This window comes from Fundulus heteroclitus, chromosome 7 (genome assembly GCF_011125445.2).
Source record: "Fundulus heteroclitus isolate FHET01 chromosome 7, MU-UCD_Fhet_4.1, whole genome shotgun sequence".
Lineage (NCBI taxonomy): Eukaryota > Metazoa > Chordata > Actinopteri > Cyprinodontiformes > Fundulidae > Fundulus > Fundulus heteroclitus.
Window position 1 is genome coordinate 39260288 of NC_046367.1, and position 27850 is coordinate 39288137.

A 27850-nucleotide genomic window follows, 5' to 3' on the forward strand; every position below is an offset into this window, starting at 1 on the left:
AGAGCGCCTAGGAAAGGTTGGAGTTGTGGAGTTGTTGAGTCTCTGCTGGGCCTTTCTCTCTGAGCAGAGCCCATGTGTGAGAACCAGCTCAGGTCCACAGTCCCAAGCACCAGCCTGTTAGCTCCTTTAGACGCTTCACCAACAGCCTGAGGTTTCATGACTTCTGACTAAAACTTAAAGATTCTCTATCAGTATTTCCAATGAACCCGTAAAATCTGTAGTTCTTTGACCTGAAAACTCAGAGGAATGGTCTCATAGTAAAAGTCAGACTTTAAGAAGCTGATATTTCTTATAGATGTGACTTTTAATGGTCCAGATGGCTGGTACAATAACTGAGTTTCTGTGTTGGATCACCTGGGCGAGTTCAGAGTGAGGCTCAGAGCGAATCTGTGCTTTAGGACAGAAGATAACCTGGATTTGCTGTGACTGCTGATGTGGACTTTAAAGACTTCCTTCAAGGTTTAGGATTAATGTAATTTGTGTGTCTACCAGCTCTGGAAGAGGAGGAAAGAGTGAATGATCTCATTCAGTGTCCTGAAATCAGCTGCAGAGAAAATGCCTGTTAATATCTGTAGGGTCAGGTTTAAAAAACACAAATAATGTTTTATGTCATTTTCAGAGTCTTAGAGTTTTGGGTTTTAATTTGACTTTGTCAACATTTTTACAGGTGTTTCCATTTCAGCTTCCTCTTTGTTTCCTTTGTGATTTGTTATGATTGGTTTTCATTTCTTTACACTGAATGGTGAATTTAAATAATCTTAGAGCAGATAATTTCCATGATAAAACCTTAGAATCACCAGCGTGAGCCTAGTTTTTATTTTTTACCATAACTTATGTGTGAGCTGGGTTACTGTAATTCTTCTTGGCTTTTAACAAGACGTTTTATTAGAACCTCAATAAAGTTTGCATCCATAAAAAGGGGGGAAGCCTACCTACCTAATGTTAGCTCTAATATGATTTAACCACTGAAGGCATCGGTGCTTTATGGTGATTAAGAAGCTCTTTAAATGAGCAAATCCTGTTTGGTTTAACCTCCCACACAGATGTAGCTTCAGCAGTAGAAAAGACTTTAAAATGGGAACCTATTCGCTCCCCCCTTTCTGCTGCACTATGCTTTAGGTTATAACCGGCAGGGATTTAAGTATGTTCTACAATCTCTTAGAGAAATCTGTGTTGAATATGCCCTGAATTTAATGCATATAAAATGTAAGCTGTGTTTTGTGCTTCACCAGCAGTGATTGTGGTGCTTTTCTTGTGCAAAGGGCATCTTTGTGTTCTGCCTGGTGTGGTCAGTGGGTGGCAGCTGTGACGACTCGGGCCGAGAGAAGTTCGACTCTGTGGTGCGAGAGATGCTGAGCGGCCCTTTGAGCACAGAGACGATGACCCGTCACGGCATCCTGGGCGGTTCTGAAGGTCCGCCGGAACCGCTGACAGTTCCTCTGCCCACTGAGGGCACCGTCTACCAGTACCGCTTCATTAAAGAGGTACAACTGCTTTTAACACCGTAGAACCACACAGAGGTTTAAGATCCGCCTCTGAGGCAGTTCTCCAGAACAACGTTGGTGTAATTTATTTTGGTTCTCTGCATTATTTAGAGATAAAAGTAAGCGTTCTTTTTTTATATTTTGAAAAATCTAACGTAACTACAGCTGATTCCATATATTTATATTTTGATCACTGATAGTTTAATGGACTAAATGTTTCCTTTTTTATTATTTATTTAATTGTATTATTTAGATGATCTCAGTGCCAGTAAAATTGGCCTTTTAAACGGTAACCGGGACCAAATATTCATGGTTCTCTTTCAACAAGATCCCTTCAATGGTTTACTGGAGTTTTGACTCATTCCTTTCTACAGAACCGGTGTAACTGGGTCAGGTGTGCAGACCAACCTGCTCTCTCACACAGTGACAGTTCTTCAATATTGCTTTTCTGGGGCTGAGTTGTGAAGTCCTTAAGCCACTTTTTAAATATTTGAGAAGACGGTTGGTCGATCACCTCCATTTTTACTTTGATCAGACCGTTGGACATGACTCCATAATTATAGGTCTCTGTTCCCGAGTCTCTAATTTGTCCTTCTTGCTGCTTTGAAGTAGTGGCTTGTTCCTCTCTGGGTGGAATTTCAGCCAAAATCAATACTGGACTCCTGTCAGAGTGGATAATCATACCCACTGGCAGCTTCAGCCAAAGGTAGCTCACCTTTTGTCTGTGGCTTTTGCCGCATCTCACACCAAAACATGTCCATCTCTGGTGCAAAGAACCCGTCCCCTTCCTGAACGGCATGATGGACATCACCACGCTGGTTATATCTGGATCTTATTGTCTGAACAGACGGATGTGGAGACTTCAGGACTCTGAGAACTGGATGAACCAGACCTCTGGAGGTCCACAAACTCTCGTCCTTTTCTCTTATATATATTTGTTCTGATTTCCCATCATGTCACACAATTAAACTCTTTGTTTTAGGACTTGCCTTAAAATATATTCACAGGTTTTTCCTCCAATTAGCCGAAATGTTCAGAAGCTTACCAGATGGTTCCATCATCTGGACTTTTTTTTTTTTTTTGGTGTCTGTATTTTTCTGAATTTAAAAAAACTGATATTTTTCTGGCATTTAGCAAATATAAATCTTTTTGCTAATTTATAATTGACCCAAAACAAGAAAAGTTCAGGCTTTCTGCAGGGTGCTTGCGCAAGTCTTGAAAGTCTTAATAAGTCTGGAATTTTGAAACACTGTTTTCCAGACCTTGAAAAGTCTTGAATTTTGTGTGAAAGTCTTAATAAAGTATGGGGGAAAAAAATGTATGGTAGAATTTTACAGTATGCTCATTATGAAATGAGAAATAGGAAGGTAGGCTATAAAACTATAATTTTACTAACTGGTCACGTACTGTATTAGCCTAATGGAATCAAACACTTGTTTGATGTGAAATTCATGTACTTGTGATTTTCATGTTTTGAAATGTTTTTATCAGTAAAAGCATAATTTACTGTGAATAATGCATTTGTTCATTGAATACTAGCCTATAAAAAGTAACATTTCTAATAAACAGTTTGTACAATCTCAACCAATGAAGTAGGCAGTAGGCACACAAGTATACAAGTACATAAAGTTAAGGTCTTAGGGGAAAAAAAATATCATTTTTAAAAAAGTCTGGAAAAAGTCTGGAATTTTAATTTGAAAAAAGAGCAAGCACCCTGTTTCTGACTTTCTTTCTGTTTTAAAACGCATCCTTAGATTAGTTATGATCTTGTTTGTATGGTTGAATCAGCAGATCGTTGTTTCTGCGCTAACGTACCCAACCGTGTGCTGATTGGCTCCTCAGGGCCCAGGCAGGTGGGAGCTGTGGACGGACCAGCTGAAGAGCACCCCCAGCATAAGCAGAGACATGCAGTTCAACGAGATCATCGTGCCCACTGAGAACACCGTTCGCTACATGGCGCTCATGGAGCTGCTGGTTACTCACCAGAAACCCACTATTTTCATTGGCCCAACAGGCACAGGGAAGAGTGTCTACATAACTGTGAGTCTACCAACCTGAGCTGTTCATCTGTGAGGATCTTAAAAGGACGAGGCTGTTTATGTTGAATGAAATATGAACATGCAGTCAACCTGACCCCATCATGGAGCGTTCATCTGCAGCAACGGCTCTCAGCGGCGCTTTTCTGGGACTTTGTCCATCTTTCACATGGTTGTGGAGAAAGTTTTGCCCATTCTTCTGTCCAGCATTGTTTAAGTTCGTTGATGTTTCTGCACAGCACTGAAGGTCCCAGACCAGCATTTAAACAGCATTTAAACAGGCTCAGGTCTGGATTTTGGACCATTTTTAAAGAGTCTTTCTTGTTTCTGCTATTCTTGGGAAATAGCCACTGTAATTGGGATCAGCAGATCGGCTGACATTTAACTCTAGGATACTTTGGTTTGCAGATGAGTTCACTGCCTAAATCATCCGCCTCCCGTCACAATGCTTGACAGTTGGCAGGTTTTCCTGAATTTCTGTGCTTGTCTCAGACGCAGCTTGGCAAAGTGAAGTTGTGCCGTCAAATAGGTCTGAGAGATAAGAGGCTTTTTCATTCAACCCTTTCAAACCAATCTGCTTGTTCAATCTCTCTCTGGTCGTCCTGTTATGAGCTTCAACATTTAATTTGCTGACTGAGGCCAGGATTGGATGTTTTTGTCACTTTTCTAAGCTGCATGCTCCGACCCCAGGGCTGACTATCTGAGACATCCACTTCTGGGAAGATTGTCAGCCGTCTTAAAAGTTTTCCACTTAACAAAAGTGCAGAATAAAGGACTTCAGATGGTCTTATAACCCTTCCCAGATTGATGGGAAGTAAGCATTGGTTCTCTGAGGTCATCGCTGAGTTTACACCCAACTTTATGGTGATCAGTTAGTTGATCATCTGCTCCATTTGCTATTAGGCTCTGTGGAAGCAGAAAGGGAGTTTTTTCATGACTGCACCAAGAGTTCTGGAAAAGAGCTTTTCATATTCTGGCTAATACCATCATGTGGTGAGTTTGGAGTATAAAAACCTTCTGCCATTTGAGCCACAAGTGAGTAAAAGCTCCACAGGACACAAGTCATCTAATAATATCTGATCAGAATACTGTTTAGTTCGTCCTTCCTGCAACAATTCGCTCTTCTCCTTGCTGATAATTGGGAAGTGGCAGAGTGTGACACCGTCTTGAAAGACGGAGTATTTCTCAGCGGAGCTTTCTGTATTTGTATAGAGGACTAATCCCCCCTCCCTTCTCGCTTCATCCATTAGTTTGCTCAAACTTTGGACTCGGGGGGTAAACGCAGACCATCTCACCGGGGAGCCTGCTTGGCTCTTAGCTTCCTGCCTGTCTGCATGGTGGCGCGCCTCCATCCCATGCCGCAGGCAGTAGACCGTGGCAGAATCCCAAATCTGGCAGAAGTGATAAAGGAGGACCAACATTCAGAGCATGTGAATATGCGAGGCACGATGCCCTCACTGCTACCGTCAGGATTTCAGGCTTCAGGACGTAGATGCAGTCTGGGCTGCGTCCAAGCTTCTTTAATTATGTTCCTCTGATCACCTGATCGGAGGGGAATGCATCCGGCGTAGGTCTGTAGTTATTACCAGAACCATGTATGTTTACACGTGCAGATGGCCCAGAACCGCAACAGAAACAAGCAGCTAAGTAGAACATGAACAATTTGTTTCACGTCTTTAATTATTAATAATGATCAATTCTGTAGCTAAAAGTTAAATAGACTATACCAATTCTGTTCAAACCTGTTATCCCTTCATTTGGACTGACGTCACTGATGATTTCCTTGTGTAAAACATTTTTCTATGGGGGATATATGAGTAGATACTGTTCATGTTCTCTCCACAGGACACGGCCAGCGTCTAAAACAGGGGTGTCAAACTCATTTTGGTTTAGGGGCCGCATTCAGCTTAATCTGATCTCAAGAGGGCCACAGGAGTAAACTCATTGCAAGTTTAAGTAGAACTAATAAATGTGGACTTTTATATTAAGTTAATTTCACTTTTACACAATATATTATGAATAACCTCAGCGTTTTTAAGAAAAGTATGTGCAATTTCAACAATACTTTTACTCAGTTAAACATTTACTTGTGCATTATGCATAAGAACTGATCACAGTGATTATACAATGTTGAAAAACATTTATTCACATTTTTTGGAACTTAAAAACACTGTCCTGCATGACAAAATACATCAAACAGATAAAAATTAAGAAATTATTTGAATTTTTCCACGCCTGAAGCTTAATCTGCTAATTAAAACACAGCGCCCCTCGTGGACAATATAGGAACTGCATATTTTCAATTAAACAAAGTACATGTTTTTTTTTCAATAATTGTTTTATCATTCTCTTCCTTTTATCTTGTCCACTTGTGAAAGTCAAATCTGATGAGCTCTTTGTGGCATCTTATTGCCACATTGCCAGACAGGACACTGGGGAAAAAAAAATAATAATAATAATAAAAAAAAATATATATATATATATATATATGTATATATATATATATATATATATATATTTTTTTTTTTTTTTATAATGATAATGCATTTAGCCACAGGGCTGGACTAAATTGTTCGGCGGGCCGGATCCGGCCCACGGGCCGTATGTTTGACACCCCTGGTCTAAAACCTGGTGATGATCTGTGTTTTTGTTTCACATATGTGTCCCGAAGGACTTCCTGCTGACTAAGCTGCAGAAGGATGTGTACAGCCCGCTATTTATTAGCTTCTCAGCCCAGACCACAGCGGCCCAGACCCAAAACCTCATCATATCGAAGCTAGATAAGCGGCGCAAAGGAGTGTTCGGGCCTCCGCTGGGAAAGAAAATGGTACGACTTTGTATCAGAACGTCTTGTCTCTGTGGGAACCCAACACTTTGACACTTAAACAGCTGTCAGTGTTCAGTATTTGATCGCGTATGTCGGGTTCCTCTCAGGTGGTGTTTGTAGATGATGTTAACATGCCAGCCAGGGAGGTGTATGGCGCTCAGCCCCCTGTGGAGCTGCTGCGTCAGTGGCTGGACCACTGGAACTGGTACGACATGAAGGACTGCTCCGTGATCAGCCTGCTGGATATCCAGATCATCTGTGCCATGGGGCCACCAGGTGAGAGCCTGAAAGCTCTTCAGTCTTTAAAACAGAAAGCTCGGTTTCCTCTACATGTCTGAAGAGAAATGCGGTCCTTATCTGCTGCGACAGCTGGCAGCGGCTGCTCTCAGGTGGCCACTCTACCTCGCTGTTGGACTTTCATCTGATTTCCAGCTGCTGGTAGTTGCTCAGATAAACTTGCTAATGTTTCAGACCGGCTACGTGTCTCCAGCTGAAGCCGCTGCTCTTCCTCGTGGTCCTGGTAACTCAGCAGTGGAGCTCTGTTCAGTTCATTCATTCATACGACGAGCTGATACAGCTCCATCACTCAAACACCTGTAGACCTCCTCCCCAGAAAAGACCTGGATTATGTTTACATGGTTATAAGATTAACAGAATGAACAAATAGTAAATCTGACTTATAAATTGTTGTTTTTTTAGGTGGTGGAAGGAATCCTGTCACACCTCGTTTCCTGCGGCATTTTAATGTGATCACCATAAACGAATTTGATGAGAAGACCATGTTTACAATCTTCTCCCGGATCACAGAATGGCATTTCAGCACACGGTAAACGAGGCCTCACTGCCTTGTTAAAGGAGCTGTAGTAATAATGATGGTTTTATTTTTATTCTACAAATGTAAATCTGAAAAGTGTGGCGTGCATTTATATCCAGCCCTTCTCTGCCAATACCTTTAAAAAAATCACTTTTTGTTGCAGTTACAGCTACAAGTCTCTTTGGGTCGGTCTTTATTAGCTTTGCTCATCTAAAAATGGACGATTTAGCCCTTTCTTAAAAAAAGAAAAAGAAAAACAAATCAATTAGTGAGTGCATGAGCAGCAAATATCAAGTCTTGCTGCAGATTTGCTGTTAACTGGGGTCTGGAAACCATCAAACTCTCATAAAAATAAACCTTACATACCTTTACTGATGTTCACACACATTCCTTGTTTTGGTTTATTCTTTATTATTTAATGAAAATGTTTAAAACCAGTTTGTCCTCCTTGTTTGTTATTTTCTTATGAGTCAGGTTATGACACATGTTGGCCAGAAAGTTCAGTTTTGGTCTCATCTGACCAGAGAACCTTCTTCCACAAAGGTCAGATTTGTGGAGTGCAACTAATAGTAGTCCTGTAGGCGGTTTTGTTGGTCTTTGTGATGCTTTTTGTTCACTATTGTTCTCTAAAAACCTATGATGGCTTCACAGTACAGCTGGATTTATACTCTGGATAAATGACACCCAAATGGACTCTGTCTAGAAGCTACATGGTGAAGGTCAATGCTGTAAAACTAGGACGTTTCTGCCTGCTACAAGCATGGCTAATTAGCCTTTATAAGCTATCTTCAGCTACGGGTTTGTGTGCATGGTTGTCAGTCCTTGTGTTGCCCCGTGTGTTAACCCTAACCTGTCCAGAGAGCATCCTGCATCTTCCCCATTTCTCAGTTTAGAGAGAGAGTTGCCCTGATGCATCATCGCTACGATGAAGTTGTTCATCATTCTCGTCTGTTTTTAAGGGTCTTGCTGTTTAATTTTAAGGCCCTGAGAATCAGAAGCAATTAAATGTTTGAGAAATATTTCAATTCCATGCCAGCAGAGAGGAACATCTGCACATTACATAACATTAATCTGGATTATTTTGAAGTTGGCTGCATGGAGCTGCCAGATTAAGTTCTAATGACCCATCTTGTCTGCAGGTTTTCCTTCCCAAAGCCGTTTGCGGCCTTGACCTCTGAGATTGTCAGCAGCACTCTGTCTGTGTACCGGGAGGCGACCAAGAACCTGCTGCCAACGCCTGCTAAATCCCATTATTTGTTTAATCTGCGTGATGTTTCCCGGGTCGTCCAGGGCATCTGCCTGTCAAGACCAGAAACAGCAGAAGAGCCGTCTGTCATCAGAAGACTCTGGGTCCATGAGGTAACGCTGCAGACTAGTGTTAACATGTCTGTCTGCCAGGCTGCTCCTTCATCACGCTGACTCTTCCTCTCGTTGTTCCCCAGGTTCTCAGGGTGTACTGCGATCGGTTGGTCCACGACTCCGACCGCTCCTGGCTCGTTGGCCATTTGCAGGTCGTGGTTCAGGACCACATGAAGGAAAACTTCCACCAGCTCTTCCAGCATCTGGACCAGGACCAGGACGGCGTGGTGACGGACGACGACCTGCGCAGCCTCATGTTCTGCGATTTCCACGACCCCAAGGGCGAGGACCGCAACTACCGCGAGGTCCACGACCTGGAGAAGCTGCGTCAGGTGGTGGAGTCGCACCTGGACGAGTACAACAACATCAGCAAAGCCCCCATGAACCTGGTGCTGTTCCGCTTCGCCATCGAGCACGTCTGCCGCATCTCTCGCATCATCAAGCAGCCGAGTGGGCACGCCCTGCTGGTGGGAGTGGGCGGCAGCGGGCGGCAGTCGCTCACCCGGTTGGCGGCCTACATGGCCGAGGCAGAACTTTTTCAGGTGGAAATCACCAAGACCTACGGGAGCAATGAATGGCATGACGACCTTAAGCTAATCATGAGGAAGTCCACCCAGGGCGAAGCTCACGGCGTGTTCCTCTTCACCGACACTCAGATCAAAATGGAGTCCTTCCTGGAGGACATTGGCAACCTGCTCAACACCGGCGAGGTGAGCCTAAAAAAGCTTAACAGAAGAGTAAAATCTGTTCAAAAACGTTGGATTCACTGTTAAAACGACTAAACTTTGGCTGGAAGGCAGACGTGTCAATGTCGGGACAGGAAAGGTTTGTGGCTTTGCTACTTATGTATGTCCACAAGGACATTCATTTAGACATCCACAAAATCATAGACATATTTGCCCAGAAGCATCCTAGAGGGTTTGACATTCATAAACCCATTATCATTGTCATCATAAAGTTGAAGGTGTTGTAGAAGAGAACAATATTCTTTGTCAAGTCTTACAGTTCTATTATAGGCTTATGGATTAACTTCACCGTACATGTTCATTGGTTTAACTTACTTTAAAAAAAAATTTTCTCAACATGGTTTATCTTGTTAAAATATGTTAAAAAATCCTTTATCACTTGAACTATACCAAACTGTTCTTAAGTACTTGGCTCTAAGTTTTTTTTTTCTTAATATAGTTTATATGGTTAAAATATATTGTTAAAATCCAGGTATATTTTTAAAACTCCTTTATCACTTGAACCATTCCAAACTGTTCTTACGTCCTTGGCTCTAAGTATTTTTTTTCTTAATATAGTTTATATGGTTAAAATATATTGTTAAAATCCATGTATATTTTTAAAACTCCTTTATCACTTGAACCATACCAAACTGTTCTAAGTCCTTGGGTCTTTTTATTTCATTTTCCGTATAAATATAATTTCTGGAAATAAAGAAAATCTTTGTTTGATTAATTGTTGATAAGGATAATTTTTTCTTCAAACTACTTTTGAACCTTGTGCATGCTGTAAAAACCAAGAAACTTTGACTTAAAAACCCATTTTAAATTACAATAAGGTAATCATGCTAATTCCACTTATGTTCAACCATTAAAATTATTATCAATTAAAAAACCCTTAGATGAATAATTAGGGTAGTGTGAAAGATGTTTAACATCACATTGTCTCGACCCCATGACCCTTGACCCTTGACCCCATGACCCTTAGGTGCGCACCCCCCTTTGAAAAATCCTGGATCCGCCCCTGATCACTGTGTGCTTCCCAGGTACCCAACCTGTTTGCCGTGGACGAGAAGCAGGAGATCTGTGAGAAGATGCGCGTGCTGGACCGCCAGCGGGATCGAGACAAGCAGACGGACGGCAGCCCTTTGTCTCTGTTCAACATGTTCTTAGAGCGCTGCCGCACGCAGCTGCACGTGGTGCTGGCCATGAGTCCCATCGGCGACGCCTTCAGGGACCGCTTGAGACGATTCCCCGCGCTCATTAACTGCTGCACCATTAACTGGTTTCAGGTGGGTGGACTCACAGCGACCCGCCGCAGCAGATAAATCATCTTTAAGTTTTTATTGCACTCATAGGGGAAGCAGGGACTGTCCTCTGGTGTCGGGCTTCAGGACACTGGCTGCACACTGGCTGCTTTATTGTATGTGGGAGATGCAGGTTCTGATGAATAATATGAATGTTTAGGCCAGCGCTTCAGGCCCTGTTCCCTTAAAGTGCTGCTGAATATTTATGGTTGTATGAAGCATTAGAACCAAATGCTTTAACGCTCCACAGACGGGCCACAGAATTTCCTAGCAGAACATTTGAATTGTCTAAATCAGGGGTGTCAAACTCATTTTGGTTGAGGGGCCGCATACAGCTTAATCTGATCTCAAGAGGGCCACACGAGTAAACTCATTGCAAGATTAAATAGAACTAATAAATGTGGACTTGTTGTTGATTTTTATATTAAATTAATTTAACTTTTACACAATATATTATGAATAACCTCAGAGTTTTTAAGAAAAGTATGCGCAATTTCAACAATACTTTTACTCAGTTAAACATTTACTTGTGCATTATGCATAAGAACTGATCACAGTGATTATACAATGTTGAAAAACATTTATTCACATTTTTTGGAACTTATAAACACTGTCCTGCATGACAAAATACATCAAACAGATACAAATTAAGAAATTATTTAAATTTTTCCACACCTGAAGCTTAATCTGCTAATTAAAGCACAGCGCCCCTCGTGGACAATATAGGAACTGCATATTTTCAATTAAACGAAGTACATGTTTTTTTAAATAATTGTTTCATCATTCTCTTCCTTTTATCTCCTCTTTCTTTCACTTTTTCTTTTTTTTCTTTTTGTTCTTCCTTTCCTCTCCTACTTTCCCATTGTAGTGTCCATATAATTTGAGATATTCCCCGCATGAATCATAATAAAACTATTCACATTCATAAATCAAGCGGAGCACTATGGCAAAAGCAGTACTGCTCCACTTGTGAAAGTCAAATCAGATGAGATATATATATATATATATATATTATTTATTTATTTATTTTTTTAATAATGATAATGCATTTAGCCACAGGGCCGGACTAAATCCGGCCCGCGGGCCGTATGTTTGACACCCCTGGTCTAAATTATATTTTCTCTGCTTTTTATTGTTTTGAATATTGTGGTGGATTGGTGGGTGTTGCCTATAAACTTCATTTGTCATTAAGCCAAGAGTGCATCCATTTGTTTAGTGTTTTGTACACTATACCTGATTTAAAAACAAAACTTTTCTGAGTAATAAAGTGGAAAATGGATGTTTTTCGTGCCTCTGACAGACTTGGCCTGAGGATGCCCTGCAAGCGGTGGCTGATCGCTTCCTAGAGGACGTTGAGATGACGAATGAGACCCGAGAAGGCTGCATCAACATGTGCAAGAGCTTCCATACGTCCACCATCGAGCTGTCGGCTCGCTTTCTGGATGAACTGCAGCGCCACAACTATGTCACCCCGACTTCATACCTGGAGCTCATCTCTACCTTCAAAGCTCTGCTGGGGACAAAAAGAGCGTAAGATTTATATTTCAGCTGATTCCCCACCTGTTGGGTCCATCCGTCCGGATCCTCAGTTATTTTCTTCCTTCTCTGTGCAGTGAGGTGATGAAACTAAAATACCGTTATCAAGTTGGCCTTGAGAAGCTGGAGTTAGCTGAAGGCCAGGTGACGACCATGCAGGCTGAGCTGGAAGCCCTGAAGCCACAGCTGCGTGTGGCCGGCAAGGAGGTGGATGAGATGATGGTGGTGATGGAGCGTGAATCCAAGGAGGTGGCCGAGAAGGAGAAGGTGGTGAAGGAGGACGAGGCCGTGTCCAACCAGCAAGCCATGGCTGCCAAGGCCATAAAGGATGACTGTGACGCAGACCTGGCCGTAGCCACGCCCATCCTCAATTCTGCTTTAGATGCGTTGAACACTCTCACCCCTCAGGTACAAGAAGACATCAAATCTGAGAGAAACCTTTACATTTAAAGAAGTATTCCCCTGTTGTTACCGCAAACTGCCACCTCATTTTTATTTGGATTTTATCTGATAGACCAACACAGATTAGTAGACATTGTTAAGTTTAAGGAAAAGGATACATGGCTTTCAGAATTTTTAGACTCTCAAAAGTGTGTCGTCCAATCACCTCTGACTAGCTTTCATGTGCCTGCTAATAAAACACAGAAAAAGCATTATAGGGGCGTAAAGCTGCCGCCGCCATGCTTCACTGTGGGGACGCCATAGTTTTCCTCCACCGGGGAGGTGGAGTGGTGCGCCTCCATGGGTTCTGCAAAGAGGGATTTGTTTTCCTCCCTCAGCGTTCCTCTATGGCAAGGATGTCAAACTCATTTCTATATGGGGCCACTTTGGTGTCGTGAAGTCATTAAAAGGGCCGGTTGCACGTGTATAGACCATACTTTTCATTTCATAATTTCATTTCAGTTCGCATAGTAGTATAAAAAATGCACAGTGACATAAAAGTAGCACCCTTAAGCTCCGTTTATACAGTTTATCTGCAAAAAAAGTTGATATTGGGGTGAGTTACACTTACAGAAGGCACAGTTTTAGCCACTTTATACACTTTAAAAGGATATATCTCTCTACTTCATGACATGATATGCCTTTTTTTTTTTGGCTCTTGAGGGCCGGATAATTTATCTTGACGGGCTGGAATCGGCCCGCGGGCCTTGAGTTTGACACCTGTGCTCTATGGGCTCCCTACGAAGCAAAGTTATGGCGTATTAAATTCTGTTTAGACATGAGTCTCGCTGTAATTCTGACCGTACGACTCCTTCTCAGACTAAACTCTGTCAGAGGGTCAGGAGGAGCTGACAAAGTCCAGGTTTTATGATCGATACGTAATCTTTAACATTTTACTTATGTTATTATTATTTTTATGTTATTATTTTTGTTTCTAGCACTTTGGGATACTTAAAATGCACTATAACTAATATTCAACTTTTTTTTTTTAAATAATAACCTCCAACTCCATTGCTTAGAACATCTTTCTTTTATAGTCGCTCTAAAACTGCCAGCATTAAATTTACTCATTTAAATGTGGCGGACTGAATTTGTTTTGCACGTCTTATTCTTTGCAGACACAACCTTTCATCACCTGTAACACGGACATTTATTGCATGAGCTTTTTTTTGCCATCGCAGTTTAGTGTTCCTTATCTGTAATCCTGACAGATTAGGGGTCTCATTTATAAAGCTTGCATACGCACAAAATGAGGCCTGAAAGGTGCATACGCCAATTTTCACGCAAAAATTTGGATTTATAACTAAATAACTTGACAGGACAATGTGCAGTCCTTATGGCAACTCAGACTGAGGCGTACGCTCATGTTGGGCACGGGGGAAATTAGAGACACAGATGGTCATGATTCCTCTCAATTTCACTACATATCAGACTTTAGTCATAGATTAACTCTATCATAAGCATTCAAACCCGCAAAAGGACCTTTAAATAAATAAACTAAAAATCCCCATAAGCCCATGTCAATCTTAAATAAAAGTCTGCACAACATTTTATCAGGGTATTCCACCAAAGCATTCCTCTCCACGATGATCACCGTTGGCTCTGTTGGAAGACTTTGGAGGGAGAATTAGGAGGAAACACGTTTCAGCGATCAAATATTTCCTGGCCAAAGATGATGACTGGCCAATAAACCGCTTTAGATTGCATTCTGCTATAAGCTACAGGGGAAAGTGGCTACACTCGTCTCCAGGTGCTGAAAGGCAGCTCTCCAAAATGTCAAATGTCACCGCTTCATGTTGGTCTGTCGCATAAAATCCCCATAAAATGTTGCAAAAGGAGGAAAGTTGAATGGGCACGTGCGACTTTGCAAGTCACTGTACAGAAAAAGCCAAGTTTGCTGGAGCAGACTAGTGATGAGTGTGGTTACATCTGCAGGATATCACGCTGGTGAAGTCCATGAAAAACCCGCCCCCAGCTGTCAAACTGGTGATGGAGGCCATTTGCATTCTTAAAGGTGTCAAGCCAGATCGAGTGCCGGATCCCTCGGGTTCTGGTAAAAAGGTTGAGGACTACTGGGGTCCAGCCAAAAAGCTTTTGGGAGACATAAAGTTTCTGCAGAGCCTCCATGAGTACAATAAGGACAACATTCCAGCAAACCTGATAGCGGTCATCCGCCAAAAGTACATCACCAACCCAGACTTTGTTCCAGAGAAGATCAGAACTGCCTCTACTGCAGCCGAAGGCATGTGTAAATGGGTCTGTGCCATGGACAAGTACGAGAAGTGAGTGCTTTTCTTCAGCCCCTTTCTTCTCAGTTTGGACGATAACGGCATATTTAGAGGGCCGGGAATCGTATTACCCTGATGCATGCTGGGTAACTTTAAATAACGATTTACCATCCACACTCCTGGGCTCAAATGCAGGCAGCAGGCCACATTCAGAGAGAGACTTAAAGGGAAACCCAACATTATTTACCTGACACAATAAATACCTGACAAATACTACTTTTATTTATCAACATTGTTTCTGTCTTCTATCTGATATTTCTCAGTACCTGAGTAGCAATTTCCCAAACATCCAGCCTTCTGTTGCACGTCCTGGTCGTTTAACTTTAGATTGTATTCATTTTATTCTTCCATGTGATTTACTAAGTTTTAGCCACAATGTTTCAGCAGCAATTGCTGAAAAGTCCCTAAGAGATGTGATTGGCAAAAACCGTTCAGACAGTAGATAATAAATAAGTGTTCTTAAGGGAAAAACTTTACTGTTTATTTACAGCTTAGCTTGAATTTTGTCTAATTGATTTTTTTTTGTCTTGTACACACAGAGTGGCCAAGGTTGTTGCTCCAAAGAAAGCCAAGCTTAAAGAAGCTGAAGAGGAGCTGAAGGTGGCCACGGATGCCCTGAACATTAAGCAGGCCGCCCTCAAAGAGGTCCAAGATCAGCTGGCAAAGCTTAAAGAGACGTTGGAGTCAAACAAAAAGAAAAAAGCCGATCTGGAGGATCAGGTTTGTATTATCTCTGACTTTAAAGCATTAAACTAACTGGTGGGGAGAAAGTTCCTTCAGAGGGTGATGTTTAGGTACAAAGAGACATTTAAACTGGAAATAGTCCCAAAAGTATCGTTGCTGTTGGGTTAAATACAAAAGAATCAAACCAAAGCAGTGACAAGGAACACCTGGATTTATCTGAAATTCTTACTGAAACTAACAAACCTTTACTGTGTGCCTTCCTGTGATGGCCTGAAGGTTGATCTGTGCAATAAGAAACTAGAGCGAGCCAATCAGCTGATTGGAGGCCTGGGTGGAGAGAAGACTCGCTGGAGTGAAATGGCCTTAAACCTGGGACAGCTCTATGATAATCTGACTGGGGACATCCTCATCTCAGCAGGCATCGTGGCTTACCTGGGAGCCTTCACCTCCAACTACAGACAGGTAGCGACAGAGATTAGCTCAATGATTTAATCTATTTATGAGTGTTTGTTACTATGAGGGTTGGACTGTCGTTGTCTCCAGGACCAGACGGAGAAGTGGATAAATCAGTGTAAGAGCATAGAGATCCCGTGTTCTGCCAACATGTCCCTCATGAACTCACTGGGGGACGCGGTGAAGATCCAAGCGTGGACCATCGCTGGCCTCCCTTCAGACAGCTTCTCCATAGACAACGGCATCATGATATCGTAAGAACTGGAAACAAAATCTCCTAATCAGTTTCACATCACAAAAACATGCAGTGGTATGTTTATACCCCTTACGTTCTTTCATTTTTTATTATTTTGTCAGATTCCAACCACAAACTTTAATGCATTTTATTGGGATTTTATGTCAGAAACGTGACTACAAACCACTACAGATCTGAGGTGGAAGCAAAATTCAATTCAATTCAATTCAATTCAATTTTATTTATATAGGGCCAATTCATGAAACGCATCATCTCAAGGTTCTTACAAAGTCAAATTCAATCCTCCAGGTTGGTGAGAAAGTTTCCTCTCTAAGGAAACCCAGCAGGTTGCATCAAGTCTCTCCAAGCAGCATTCACTCCTCCTGAAAGAGCGTAGAGCCACAGTGGACAGTCGTCTGCATTGTTGATGGCTTTGCAGCAATCCCTCATACTGAGCATGCATGAAGCGACAGTGGAGAGGAAAACTCCCCTTTAACAGGGAGGAGAACCTCCAGCAGAACCAGAACCAGGCTCAGTGTGAACGCTCATCTGCCTCCACCCACTGGGGCTTAGAGAAGACAGAGCAGAGACACAGAAAGCACAGAAGCTCACACTGACCCAGGAGTACTTTCTATGTTATATGGTAATACCGGATGATCTGCCTCCCCTGATGATGTCACAGCTAACAGAACGCCAGACCAGGTGTACCTTCTATGAAAAATATACATGGGATTCAGCAGGTTTTAGAAATCTGCCACCATGGATGGATGGATGGTGCATAATACATTGTTAAACATTATTTTGTGTTGTTCTATATCATAAAATCCCAATACAAACATGTATGTTTATGGTTATTATGTGAAGGCGTGTAAAACGTCCGGTTCAAATTCAAAGACTCCTGCTTGTTTCTCCTTTCAAGGTATTGTGCAAAAAAATTAACCCTATCATACAAAATGTCTGTAATTTACTTTGAATATTTTAATGTGATCCTTGTTATCAAAACAATCATTCAGATTGATTACCATTGTGTTTTTAAGGAAACCCAGAGGATTGCATCACATCCATGATGGGCAGCGATCACCTAAAAAAGAAGCAAAGTGATCTGATTGTATACTTACTGCCTACTAAATGCTCACACGCTCCAACATTTTCTCTCTGTGTGACTTGTAGCAATGCCAGGCGATGGCCTCTGATGATCGATCCCCAAGGCCAGGCCAACAAATGGGTGAAAAACATGGAGAAAGCCAACAGCCTGCATATCATCAAGCTGAGCGACTCTGACTTTGTGCGCACTCTGGAAAACTGCATCCAGTTTGGAACTCCAGGTAAATCTCTTTGTTGAATCTGTGTTTTGCTGCCTGAATCAGTCTGATGATGGAGCCACATGGCTACAGTTCCAGTCAGAGCCTCACGGTGTCGCTCTTAACCACAGAGACCACTCGGGGGCCGCTGCGCTCCTTTGTTCTGTTTTCTGCAGTGGGAGACTAAAACACGGCACATTACTGAGAGGCGTTACATTGAGCTTTAACTCAAGCCTCCAGCACCACCGGAATGATTAAAACCGCAGAGAATCACCAAAAAGCTGCAGAGAGATCTGTCAGATCTGCATGTTCTGAACATTAATGGAATCAGACTGAAATATGTAGGCAGACTTTTTAAGTTTACTCACACTGACGCGCTGAAGCAGAACAGCTTTCTATCCACAGACCGTCTTAGTGGATGTGGCCTAATGACCCGCCCGCAAGTTTCACCGCAAATTCCCACAGTTTCTGGACTAAAGCACAGCAAAACGAGCTGCTCTGAGAAAAAAAAAAAAAAAAAACACATCCATCTGATTATATTCTGAGGGCGCGTGAGAGAGGAGATGTTTAAAGTTAGAAACAGAGAGAGAGTGGTGGAGCCATTAAAAAGACATCTAAATAATGACCTGACTCAGCCAGACGCCATCTCTTTGCTCACCAGCAGACTGTGAGAGCCACATCTCAGAGAGTTGCTTGTTCTTGCAGAGTGTAAAATTGTCCCTGGAGGGTGCAGCTCCCTCCACAATGGCCTGTTTTCCTATTTCACACTTTTACTCTTTCTTGCTGTTTGTGTCCGTAATGATGTGCTTTTGTTCATTCTCACAGCGCGACCGAACTCTTGTTTCTCTTACGTAACCATCAGGTTTGTCGTGCAATGCAAAGGGCAAGTTATTACTGATCTGTGTTTGCTCTGGTGTTCTCAGGAAAGACTGAAACCGTCTTGTGAGGAAAAAGGTCATCAGCTCCTGTTGCCTCTGGGAGCAAAGTTACCTCTCTACAGAAAATCATCAATTATAAATGGGCCAGTGTTGTGAACACGAGAACAGCATTATCATACTTAATGTGAAATCACATTACCGGTGATGTTGGGGGTGTCAGGCATTTGTAACTTGTAATGTTTTATGTGCCTCAGTGATTTCCTGGTTATGCTCCACAGAGACAGAGTTTCTGTTCGGGCGCTGCTCTCTGCGACATCTGAGAGGGTTTGATTCTACCCGACAGATAAAATAAGGCGCTGGTGGAGCAGAACCAACCCTTAAATCCATGGCTGCCTCAAAACCTCCCAAATCTGGAGATTCTGGTTATGGCCTGTTGTGCAGGAAATCTACATTTTCTGCCGTTCAAATACAACTGGAATAAAAGTCACTTTTAAGTCATGATGGCCACTAAAACCGGCCTATCAGCTCCAAACGTGGGCCTTAAAAACTTTGTTTTGTGAAAACCCAAACTTCATCACCTTGCTGTTTTATTGCTGTGTAACTTAGTTAGTTGAAAAAAAACACTGAAATCCAGGATTTATCAGACAGAAGCAAACAGACCAGGTTGGGGATGGGAACGAGGCATGTACCCAAAACTGTGGTTCAGGAGTTTTGTTACGATGATCTCATACAAAAGTAATTTATTTTTGTTTTAAATCCACTCAATGATGTGTTTAATCATTTACAGATGTGGATTATTACTTTTAACTTTCATTTTCTGCTTTGTGGAGCCTACTGGTTATTCGTTTTGGTTTTTAGAAATATTTCTAGAAGGATTATATTTTTATGCAAATATAAAATTTTATTTATATAGCACCAATTCATGAAACATGTCATCTCAAGGCTCTTTACAAAGTCAGACTCCATCAGATCCTCCAGGTTGGTGAGAAAGTTTCCTCTCTAAGGAAACCCAGCAGGTTGCATCAAGTCTCTCCAAGCAGCATTCACTCCTCCTGAAAGAGCGTAGAGCCACAGTGGACAGTCGTCTGCATTGTTGATGGCTTTGCAGCAATCCCTCATACTGAGCATGCATGAAGCGACAGTGGAGAGGAAAACTCCCCTTTAACAGGGAGGAGAACCTCCAGCAGAACCAGAACCAGGCTCAGTGTGAACGCTCATCTGCCTCCACCCACTGGGGCTTAGAGAAGACAGAGCAGAGACACAGAAAGCACAGAAGCTCACATTGACCCAGGAGTACTTTCTATGTTAGAGAAGACAGAGCAGAGACACAGAAAGCTCAGAAGCTCACATTGACCCAGGAGTACTTTCTATGTTAGAGAAGACAGAGCAGAGACACAGAAAGCTCAGAAGCTCACATTGACCCAGGAGTACTTTCTATGTTAGAGAAGACAGAGCAGAGACACAGAAAGCTCAGAAGCTCACATTGACCCAGGAGTACTTTCTATGTTAGAGAAGACAGAGCAGAGACACAGAAAGCTCAGAAGCTCACATTGACTCAGGAGTACTTTCTATGGTAGAGAAGACAGAGCAGAGACACAGTACTTGGTCCTGGCCCGTCATGCCACGCAGCATTGATGCAGTAATTCATGGCAAAAGGCCCAGACCAGGTACTGAGAGCACAGAAATAAACATGCTTTTCAAACCTCCTTTTTTATTGATCCCCTGTAACATGTGAGGTTTTATTATCTGTCCACCACAATCATCAGAATTACAAGAACATGGGCTTGAAATATCTCACTCTATGTGCAATAAATCTATATAAAAATCAGTTATGATTTCTGAATTGAGTGATAAAAAATCTAACTTTTTGACAATATTACATGTTTTTACATGTTTTTTTTATTTACCTGTAGACCTCACAGCAGCTGAAAGGCTGTGGTGGAGACATGAATCCTGGACTCATGCTGGCTTAAATAAATTTTTTGAAACCAGTGCAATGAAAACACTGAGATGTTGGAAAACTATTTGCTTTGTTGTCTGGCTGCAGAGACTGGAACAATTTAAAACTGCAGTGGCGCAGTTGTTGTCCCCGTCAGCAGCTGACAGTCTGAATATTACCAGGTTTGCTGAGAATATGATCGGATTGTTGTCTTTCAGTGCTGCTGGAGAACATTGGCGAGGAGCTGGACCCCATCCTGGAGCCTCTCCTGCTCAGGCAGACCTTCAAGCAGGGCGGGGCGCTGTGCATCCGTCTGGGAGACACAACCATCGAGTACGCTCCCGATTTCCGCTTCTATATCACCACAAAACTACGCAACCCTCACTACTTACCTGAGACCTCCGTGAAGGTACGACACCACTGCGCTTTATCTTTCTCCTAATATTTGCTTTTCCATGTTTGGACACAAATGAGCCACACCTCTAAATCTGCAATGTTTTTGGGTTTAATTTAAAAGTTCTGCTGCCACAAATCCACCAACACTTCATGCAAACATGCCCAATGAGACAGAAATGCGGCATCACGCCATAAAAAGCCCAGCGCGGCATCACCTGACGGCACACAGGTGCTGTTTGCAGCAGGTGTGGCTGCTGCAGTAATGAGTCCTGTGCAGCCCTGACCTGCACTGACCTCCCCTTTCACACCCAGACCGCCTTGTTTTAGTCCCGCAGGAACCGTGGATGTACTTTCCACCGCAAACCTTTATCTGGAAAATAGATGCTAAAAGGCACCAATATAGACATTTGGATTCATCTCTATTTAAAATGTCAGCTTCATCTCTCTGTAACAGAGATAAATATATAAACTGAAGTTCTAATTCATTATATTTTTAAATCACAAGCCTGATATTAGTAGGTAATTTGGCTGATTCTGTCAGAATTAGCAGTCAGTTTAAAGATTAAATTAAACAGCAAGTTGTTGTTCCTGAAATACATTTTTTCCTTTTTGTCAGATGACTATTTGATCGCACTGATCAAACGACAGCCCCCCCCCCCCCCCCCTATCAAACAGTGAATCATTGTTCCCTACCCTCTATAATCTAGAAAAATATTCAAAGAAAAGAAGCATTAAAGAAAATTACATCACAGAGGAGGAAGAAGTTGCAAACCATTACAGAAGATCACATTTCAAGCATCTATTTGTAGGAGCTCGCCTCTTTATGGCCGGCTATTAGATTGATTCAGCTCATTTTTCACAACTGTCTCAGTCCCTTTCTTTTCCATTTTTGTCCAAATCTTTTTTTGGCCCGCAGTACATTACAGTTTGAGGGTTTCCATTACTCCCATTAAGCCGTTTTTGAAATGCAATCGCTCCAGACACACGAGGGCTGAGCCACTGGAAAAGCATCTCTTAAGATGCAGCAGGGAGGCAGGACGGCAAGGAGAGAGGGTGCATGTGTGAAAAGGACAAACTGGAGATTTATATGAGATCCAAGTTGTTACCACCAGCACGGTGGGTCTCACTGCATCAATGGAAATGAAATTAAACCCCAAAGAAGCACACTTGTTATTAAGGTTAGAGAGAAGATATAAGCTTTTAGCCTCCAGGTAAGTGCTGAGAAGCACAGCTTCACTTTGAGCTGCAGCACCTTTTCACACTAAAGGGCTAAAACAGTACGTGGTTTATTCTCTTTTCTTACAGCTACTTGGATCATTGCATCTGATTTAGTTTGGAGAAAAACACCAAACTTTCATGGTGGTAGAGACAAAAGGTCTTGTTTAGATATGCTGTAACGCCATATTATGAAATAATGTTCTACGTTTGAACTGAAAAATGTAATAGAACCTAATTAAAACCGCATTTTGTAATAATTAACACAAAATTGATGAAATCCATGAGAGCCTTTTGCAATAGTTTCTCCTGCATTATCTCATAACATTATTACATTTCTCTCTGCTTTTTACAAAATCCGGCAGTTTAAAAAATTATAATGTAATAATGTGGCTTATTATGCAACAAACGATCTCAAACCATCCTCTGCTCAGCCTAATCAATATACATTTAATAGCTGCCATGTTATGGACCCTGAACGTTTAATCTTTCAAATTCAGTTCAATAAATGCCAAACTTTTGGTCACTGAGTCACTTATTCAGCTTCATTGCTGAGGCAGGAACATCAAAACATGTAAACAGCTTTTTTATTGCATGGACCATCAGAAAAACGGAAAGCACTGAGCTGTAAAAACAAAAAAAAAAGGTAAATGTTTCTCAGAGGCATATGATCTAACAATTTAATGTCGATGTAATGAAATAAACCTAAACAGAGGAGCTCATAACTTCAGTGGAAGGAAAAGGGTTCATGAAACCTGAAATATAGAGTCCTACCAAATGTTATGGAATTGTAGTATTGTATACTACAATTCCAAAAAAGCTGGATGACTTTAAATTTCCTGCATTTAAATTCTGACAAGACAGAAGTTGTAATCTTTGGGCCAGAGTCTTCAAAAAATAAAGTTCTTAATCAATCCCTTAATCTGGATGGCATTAACTTGGCCTCTGGTAATAAAGTTAAAAATCTTGGTGTTGTTTTCGACCAAGACATGTCATTTAAATCTCATATTAAACAGGTTTCCAGAGTTTCCTTTTTTCACCTCCGGAATATCGCCAAAATTAGAAACATTCTGTCCAGGAGTGATGCTGAAAAACTAGTCCATGCATTTGTTACTTCAAGGCTGGACTATTGTAATTCTTTACTATCAGGAAGTCCACAAAATGCAGTTCGAAGTCTTCAGCTGATTCAAAATGCTGCAGCAAGAGTTCTGATGAAAATCAACAAGAGGGATCATATTTCTCCAATTTTAGCTTCCCTTCATTGGCTTCCTGTTAAATCAAGAATAGAATTTAAAATTCTTCTTCTAACGTATAAAGCCCTTCATAATCAAACTCCATCATATATCAGAGCTCTGATTACCCCGTATGTTCCTAACAGAGCACTTCGCTCTCAGACCGCAGGTCTGCTGGTGGTTCCTAGAGTCTCTAAAAGTAGAATGGGAGGCAGATTCTTTAGCTATCAGGCTCCTCTCCTGTGGAACCAACTCCCAGTTTTGGTCCGTGAGGCAGACACCCCGTCTACTTTTAAGACTAAGCTTAAAACTTTCCTTTTTGACAAAGCTTATAGTCAGAGTGGCTCATGTTACCCTGAGCTACCTTTATAGTTATGCTGCTATAGGCTTAGGCTGCTGGAGGACATCAGGGTCTAATTTTCTCACTCTACTGATTTCTACTGTTCTTCAGTTTTGCATTGTATTACATTGAAATGACTGTCGTCATTTCAGCTTTTAACTTTTTGCTCTCTCTCTTTTTCTTCATAGTAGGTACACCTGGTCTGGCGTTCTGTTAACTGTGACATCATCCAGAGAAGACGGCTCACCCGCTACTTCCATCTAATGTAGAACAGATTACTAGATCAATGTGTGCTTCTGTGCTTTTTTGTCTCTCTTGTTGTATCTCTGCTCTGTCTTCTGTAATCCCCAGTCGGTCGAGGCAGATGACCGTTCATACTGAGCCCGGTTCTGCCGGAGGTTTTTCCTTCCCGTTAATGGGTGGTTTTTCTTCCCACTGTCGCTTCATGCTTGCTCAGTATGAGGGATTGCAGCAAAGCCATGTACAATGCAGATGACTCTTCCTGTGGCTCTACGGTTCCCCAGGAGTGAATGCTGCTTGTCGGGACTTTGAAGCAATCAACTGGTTTCCTTATATAGGACATTTTGACCAATCTGTATAATCTGACCCAATCTGTATAATATGATTGAACTTGACTTTGTAAAGTGCCTTGAGATGACATGTTTCATGATTTGGCGCTATATAAATAAAATTGAATTGAATTGAATTGAATATACACTGACATTAAAAGGACAATTGGGATTCCATACATGGTGCCTCTCTAGTTTAGAGCAACGAACCTTCATCTGAATGCTCCGGTCTATGTACGAATTTACAAACAAACCCAAAACATGGGTAGAAAACACTAAATCAATGCTTCCATGTCACCACTCCATATAATGCTAATTATATGGCTAATTTTCTGCCAACTTTTTTCTGAATAAGCAGCAACCTTAACAATGTTTTTCTTCTTAATCAGTCTAATGCTAATGTTGGACACAGAGGCAACCACACTCACTAATACTGGCTTTGGACCTTTCAACCTCAGAACTGCCATAAATCTGGGTGACATAAATTAAACAAAGTGTCAGAAACAACAGATCTGAGAAGTGTTGGAGTTTAATAAATTGGCCATGTTAAAGAAGCCAGGTTGAGCTCTGTGACTTGGTGCATTATTCTGCTGGATGTAGCCATCAGAGGAGAGGCACACTGGTAATAAAGGCATGTTGATGGTCAGCAGCAATACCCAGGGAGGCTGTGGCGCTCCTTCGATGTTAAAGGGCCCAGACTGGACCACAAGAAATGTCCCCAACACCAACGCCACCAATGACGGTGCAAACTATTGCTACAACGCAGGATGGTTTCAAGCTTTTATATGGTTTAGACCAAATTCTGACCCAACAGTCTGAGACCCCTCAGCCCATTTTGACATTTTTTATTATCATTTTGCTGAGAAGTTTTGATTTGTAGCCTCAGTTTTCTGTTATGAGCTGGTAGGAGTGTCACCCACTGTGGTGTTTTTCTGCTGTAGCAGCTTCAAGGTTCCATAGAATGAGCTTTTAAAGATGGTATACCCCGATTCTAACAGTGTTTGTTTGAGCTACTATTGTTGAGCCATCATTTTTGAACAATCCGCCCTAATTTCACTGTTTTCAGGCAACTTTTGTAAACCTTTGAGATGGTTGTATGTGAAATTCCCAGCAGATCAATAGTTTCTGAGATGCTCAGAGCAATCCGTTCAGATGCTTAAATCCCCTCAGTATCTATCTATCTATCTATCTATCTATCTATCTATCTATCTATCTATCTATCTATCTATCTATCTATCTATCTATCTATCTATCTATCTATCTATCTATCTGTCTGTCTGTCTGTCTGTCTGTCTGTCTGTCTGTCTGTCTATTGAATATATATCTATATCTATATATATATCTATATATATATATATATATATATATATATATATATATATATATATATATATATTAAATATCTATCTATCTATCTATCTATCTATCTATCTATCTATCTATCTATCTATCTATCTATCTATCTATCTTTTTCACCTTAATTTTAATTGATAATTTCAGAGGACACCAAAATGCAAAAATACTGTATATCACTCACCAGAGTCCTTCCCCTGTTTAATATCCATAAAAGGAGCGTAAGTGAAACTGATGAACATTAGTTAAAAGAAACAGACAAAAATAAAATAAGAATAAAAAGCAAACAAAACATTCCAGTTGCAGGCATCTAATTTTTCAAAGGGTCCTTTCATAATGGTGTTGGATCTCTTTAGGTCTCTTCTTGGGTGTTATATAGTTTCCATTTTCCCCACTTATTCACAAAAACGTCTTCTTTTAGCCTGAAGATGAAGGTCATTCGTTCCATTGCATAAATTTCCTTAACAATATTCAGCCTTTGTTGCATCAAGGGAGCAGTTACCAGGTACCAATTCCTTGTTATGGCTTTTTCCAAGCAGTTAAAAGAATCTTAATCAAGTACACGTCCTCCTCCCAAACATATATCTTATGTTTCTAAGATACATTGTCTTAAAGTCCTTTTGTATTGTGTATCCACTAATTGTTTCAGTTGTAACGTTCAGCAAAACAAATTTAATTTTGGACATTCCCAAAATAGATGTGGATGATTTGCTTCTATATTTCCACATATTCTCCAACAGGGGAGGTGAGACCTGGTTTACTTACTCTTTATCTTATATATATATATCTACATATACCAAAACTCTCCACAGAGTCTGGAATATGTTGTTTGCTCTGATTTATACATACATCACGCCATTCGTCAGATGTTATTTCCTTTTTTCCCCCAGTTATTTTCCATATCTATGGTTGATGCTGATGTTTTTTCCCTGTCCTATTCTTTCCTCAAGCAGTGGAACAGATGCACCTATAAAAGTGGCTGCCCATTGTAGCTGCAGTCTTCCATAAATACTAGATAGACGGTCAGATCCCTCGGCCTTAACAATCCGAAAGACTGGTTGTTATCAGTCAGTGCAAATTTAATCTCCCATCTGTCTAAGTCACACAATGCCTCGGTTCCTGAACTTATAAATGTTGCTTATATTACAGATGTCTAATGAACAATTACTCACCCCAAGAGAAAGAAACTAGATTTTAATGGCAGTTGCAGTCATTTAAAGTCTGCATAAAGCTGCAGTCAGACCAGAAGCTGCTTGTTTATGGCCTGCCTGCACTGTGTGAAAACGTTTGTTCCTCTGTGTGATGCAGGTGACGCTGCTGAACTTCATGATCACCCCTGAGGGCATCCAGGATCAGCTGCTGGGGATCGTGGTGGCTCGGGAGAGGCCAGATCTGGAGGAAGAGAAACAGGCTCTCATCCTGCAGGGTGCAGAAAACAAAAGGTACAGCTTCCCTCCATGGTGCACTTAAACTGTCCAACACCAGCGCTAAATCAAACTGTGATCTTTGGCAGACAACTGAAGGAGATAGAGGACAAAATCTTGGAGGTGCTCTCCTCCTCTGAAGGCAACATTCTGGAGGACGAAACAGCCATCAAGATCCTGTCCTGCTCCAAGGTGCTAGCTAATGAAATCTCAGAAAAGCAGGCCGTGGCTGAAGGAGACGGAGCAGAAGATCGATAAGACCCGCATGGGCTACAAACCCATTGCAGTTCATTCTTCCATCCTGTTCTTCTCCATTGCCGACCTGGCGAACATTGAGCCGATGTACCAGTACTCCCTGACCTGGTTCATCAACCTCTTCATCAACTCCATCGAGAACTCAGAGAAGACTGACGACCTGGATCAAAGGTGAGCAGTAACATCACTTTGGTTAAAAAGCTTGTAATATGTATGAGGATGAGGATGGCCTTCATCCCTCACTAGTGGTATGACTATATTGCCACATGTGAGCTGTGACTGATGGTGTTTCCACATATTTTACGTTCAAAATGCTTGAAGAAATAGGATTAGTGCCTTGTTAGCATGAAAACAAACACCGGTTCTGGTTTCTGGCGGAAGGTAAGGCAAGGCAAATTTATTTGTAAAGCACATTTAGTACAGAGACAATGCAAAGTGCTTTACCTGATTAAAATATAGGAAAATAAAACAGAATAAAAGCAAGTAGGAATAAAATGTAGAAACAAAATAGAACATGGGAGAATAGAAAATAAAACCAAACATTAAAAACAATTGGACTACAAAGTTGAACTAGTGATGTTTCAGTAAAACAGTTTAACTAGAACATTCAGAGGTAATCCTAAACAAATGTGTTTTTAATCTTAGTTTAAAAGAACTCAGGCTTTCAGCAGATTTGCAGTTTTCTAGAAGTTTGTTCCAGATCAGCGGAGCATAGGAACTAAATGCTGCTTCTCCATGTCTGGTTCTGGTTCTGGTTCT

General features: G+C 41.5%; 1 protein-coding gene across 1 annotated transcript in view; it reads left to right on the forward strand.

Moving 5' to 3' along the window:
* LOC105937031 (dynein, axonemal, heavy chain 7) overlaps window positions 1-27850 on the forward strand; it is a 98483-nt gene that overhangs the window by 48951 nt on the left and 21682 nt on the right. The window contains 19 exon segments of the mRNA XM_036139622.1: window positions 1263-1484; window positions 3327-3524; window positions 6192-6347; window positions 6455-6623; window positions 7047-7173; window positions 8301-8520; window positions 8604-9230; window positions 10292-10537; window positions 11853-12082; window positions 12166-12496; window positions 14465-14811; window positions 15357-15537; window positions 15778-15963; window positions 16045-16208; window positions 17360-17514; window positions 20526-20716; window positions 26721-26854; window positions 26926-27070; window positions 27072-27262. Of these exon segments, the coding sequence (XP_035995515.1) occupies window positions 1263-1484; window positions 3327-3524; window positions 6192-6347; window positions 6455-6623; window positions 7047-7173; window positions 8301-8520; window positions 8604-9230; window positions 10292-10537; window positions 11853-12082; window positions 12166-12496; window positions 14465-14811; window positions 15357-15537; window positions 15778-15963; window positions 16045-16208; window positions 17360-17514; window positions 20526-20716; window positions 26721-26854; window positions 26926-27070; window positions 27072-27262 (4220 nt within the window).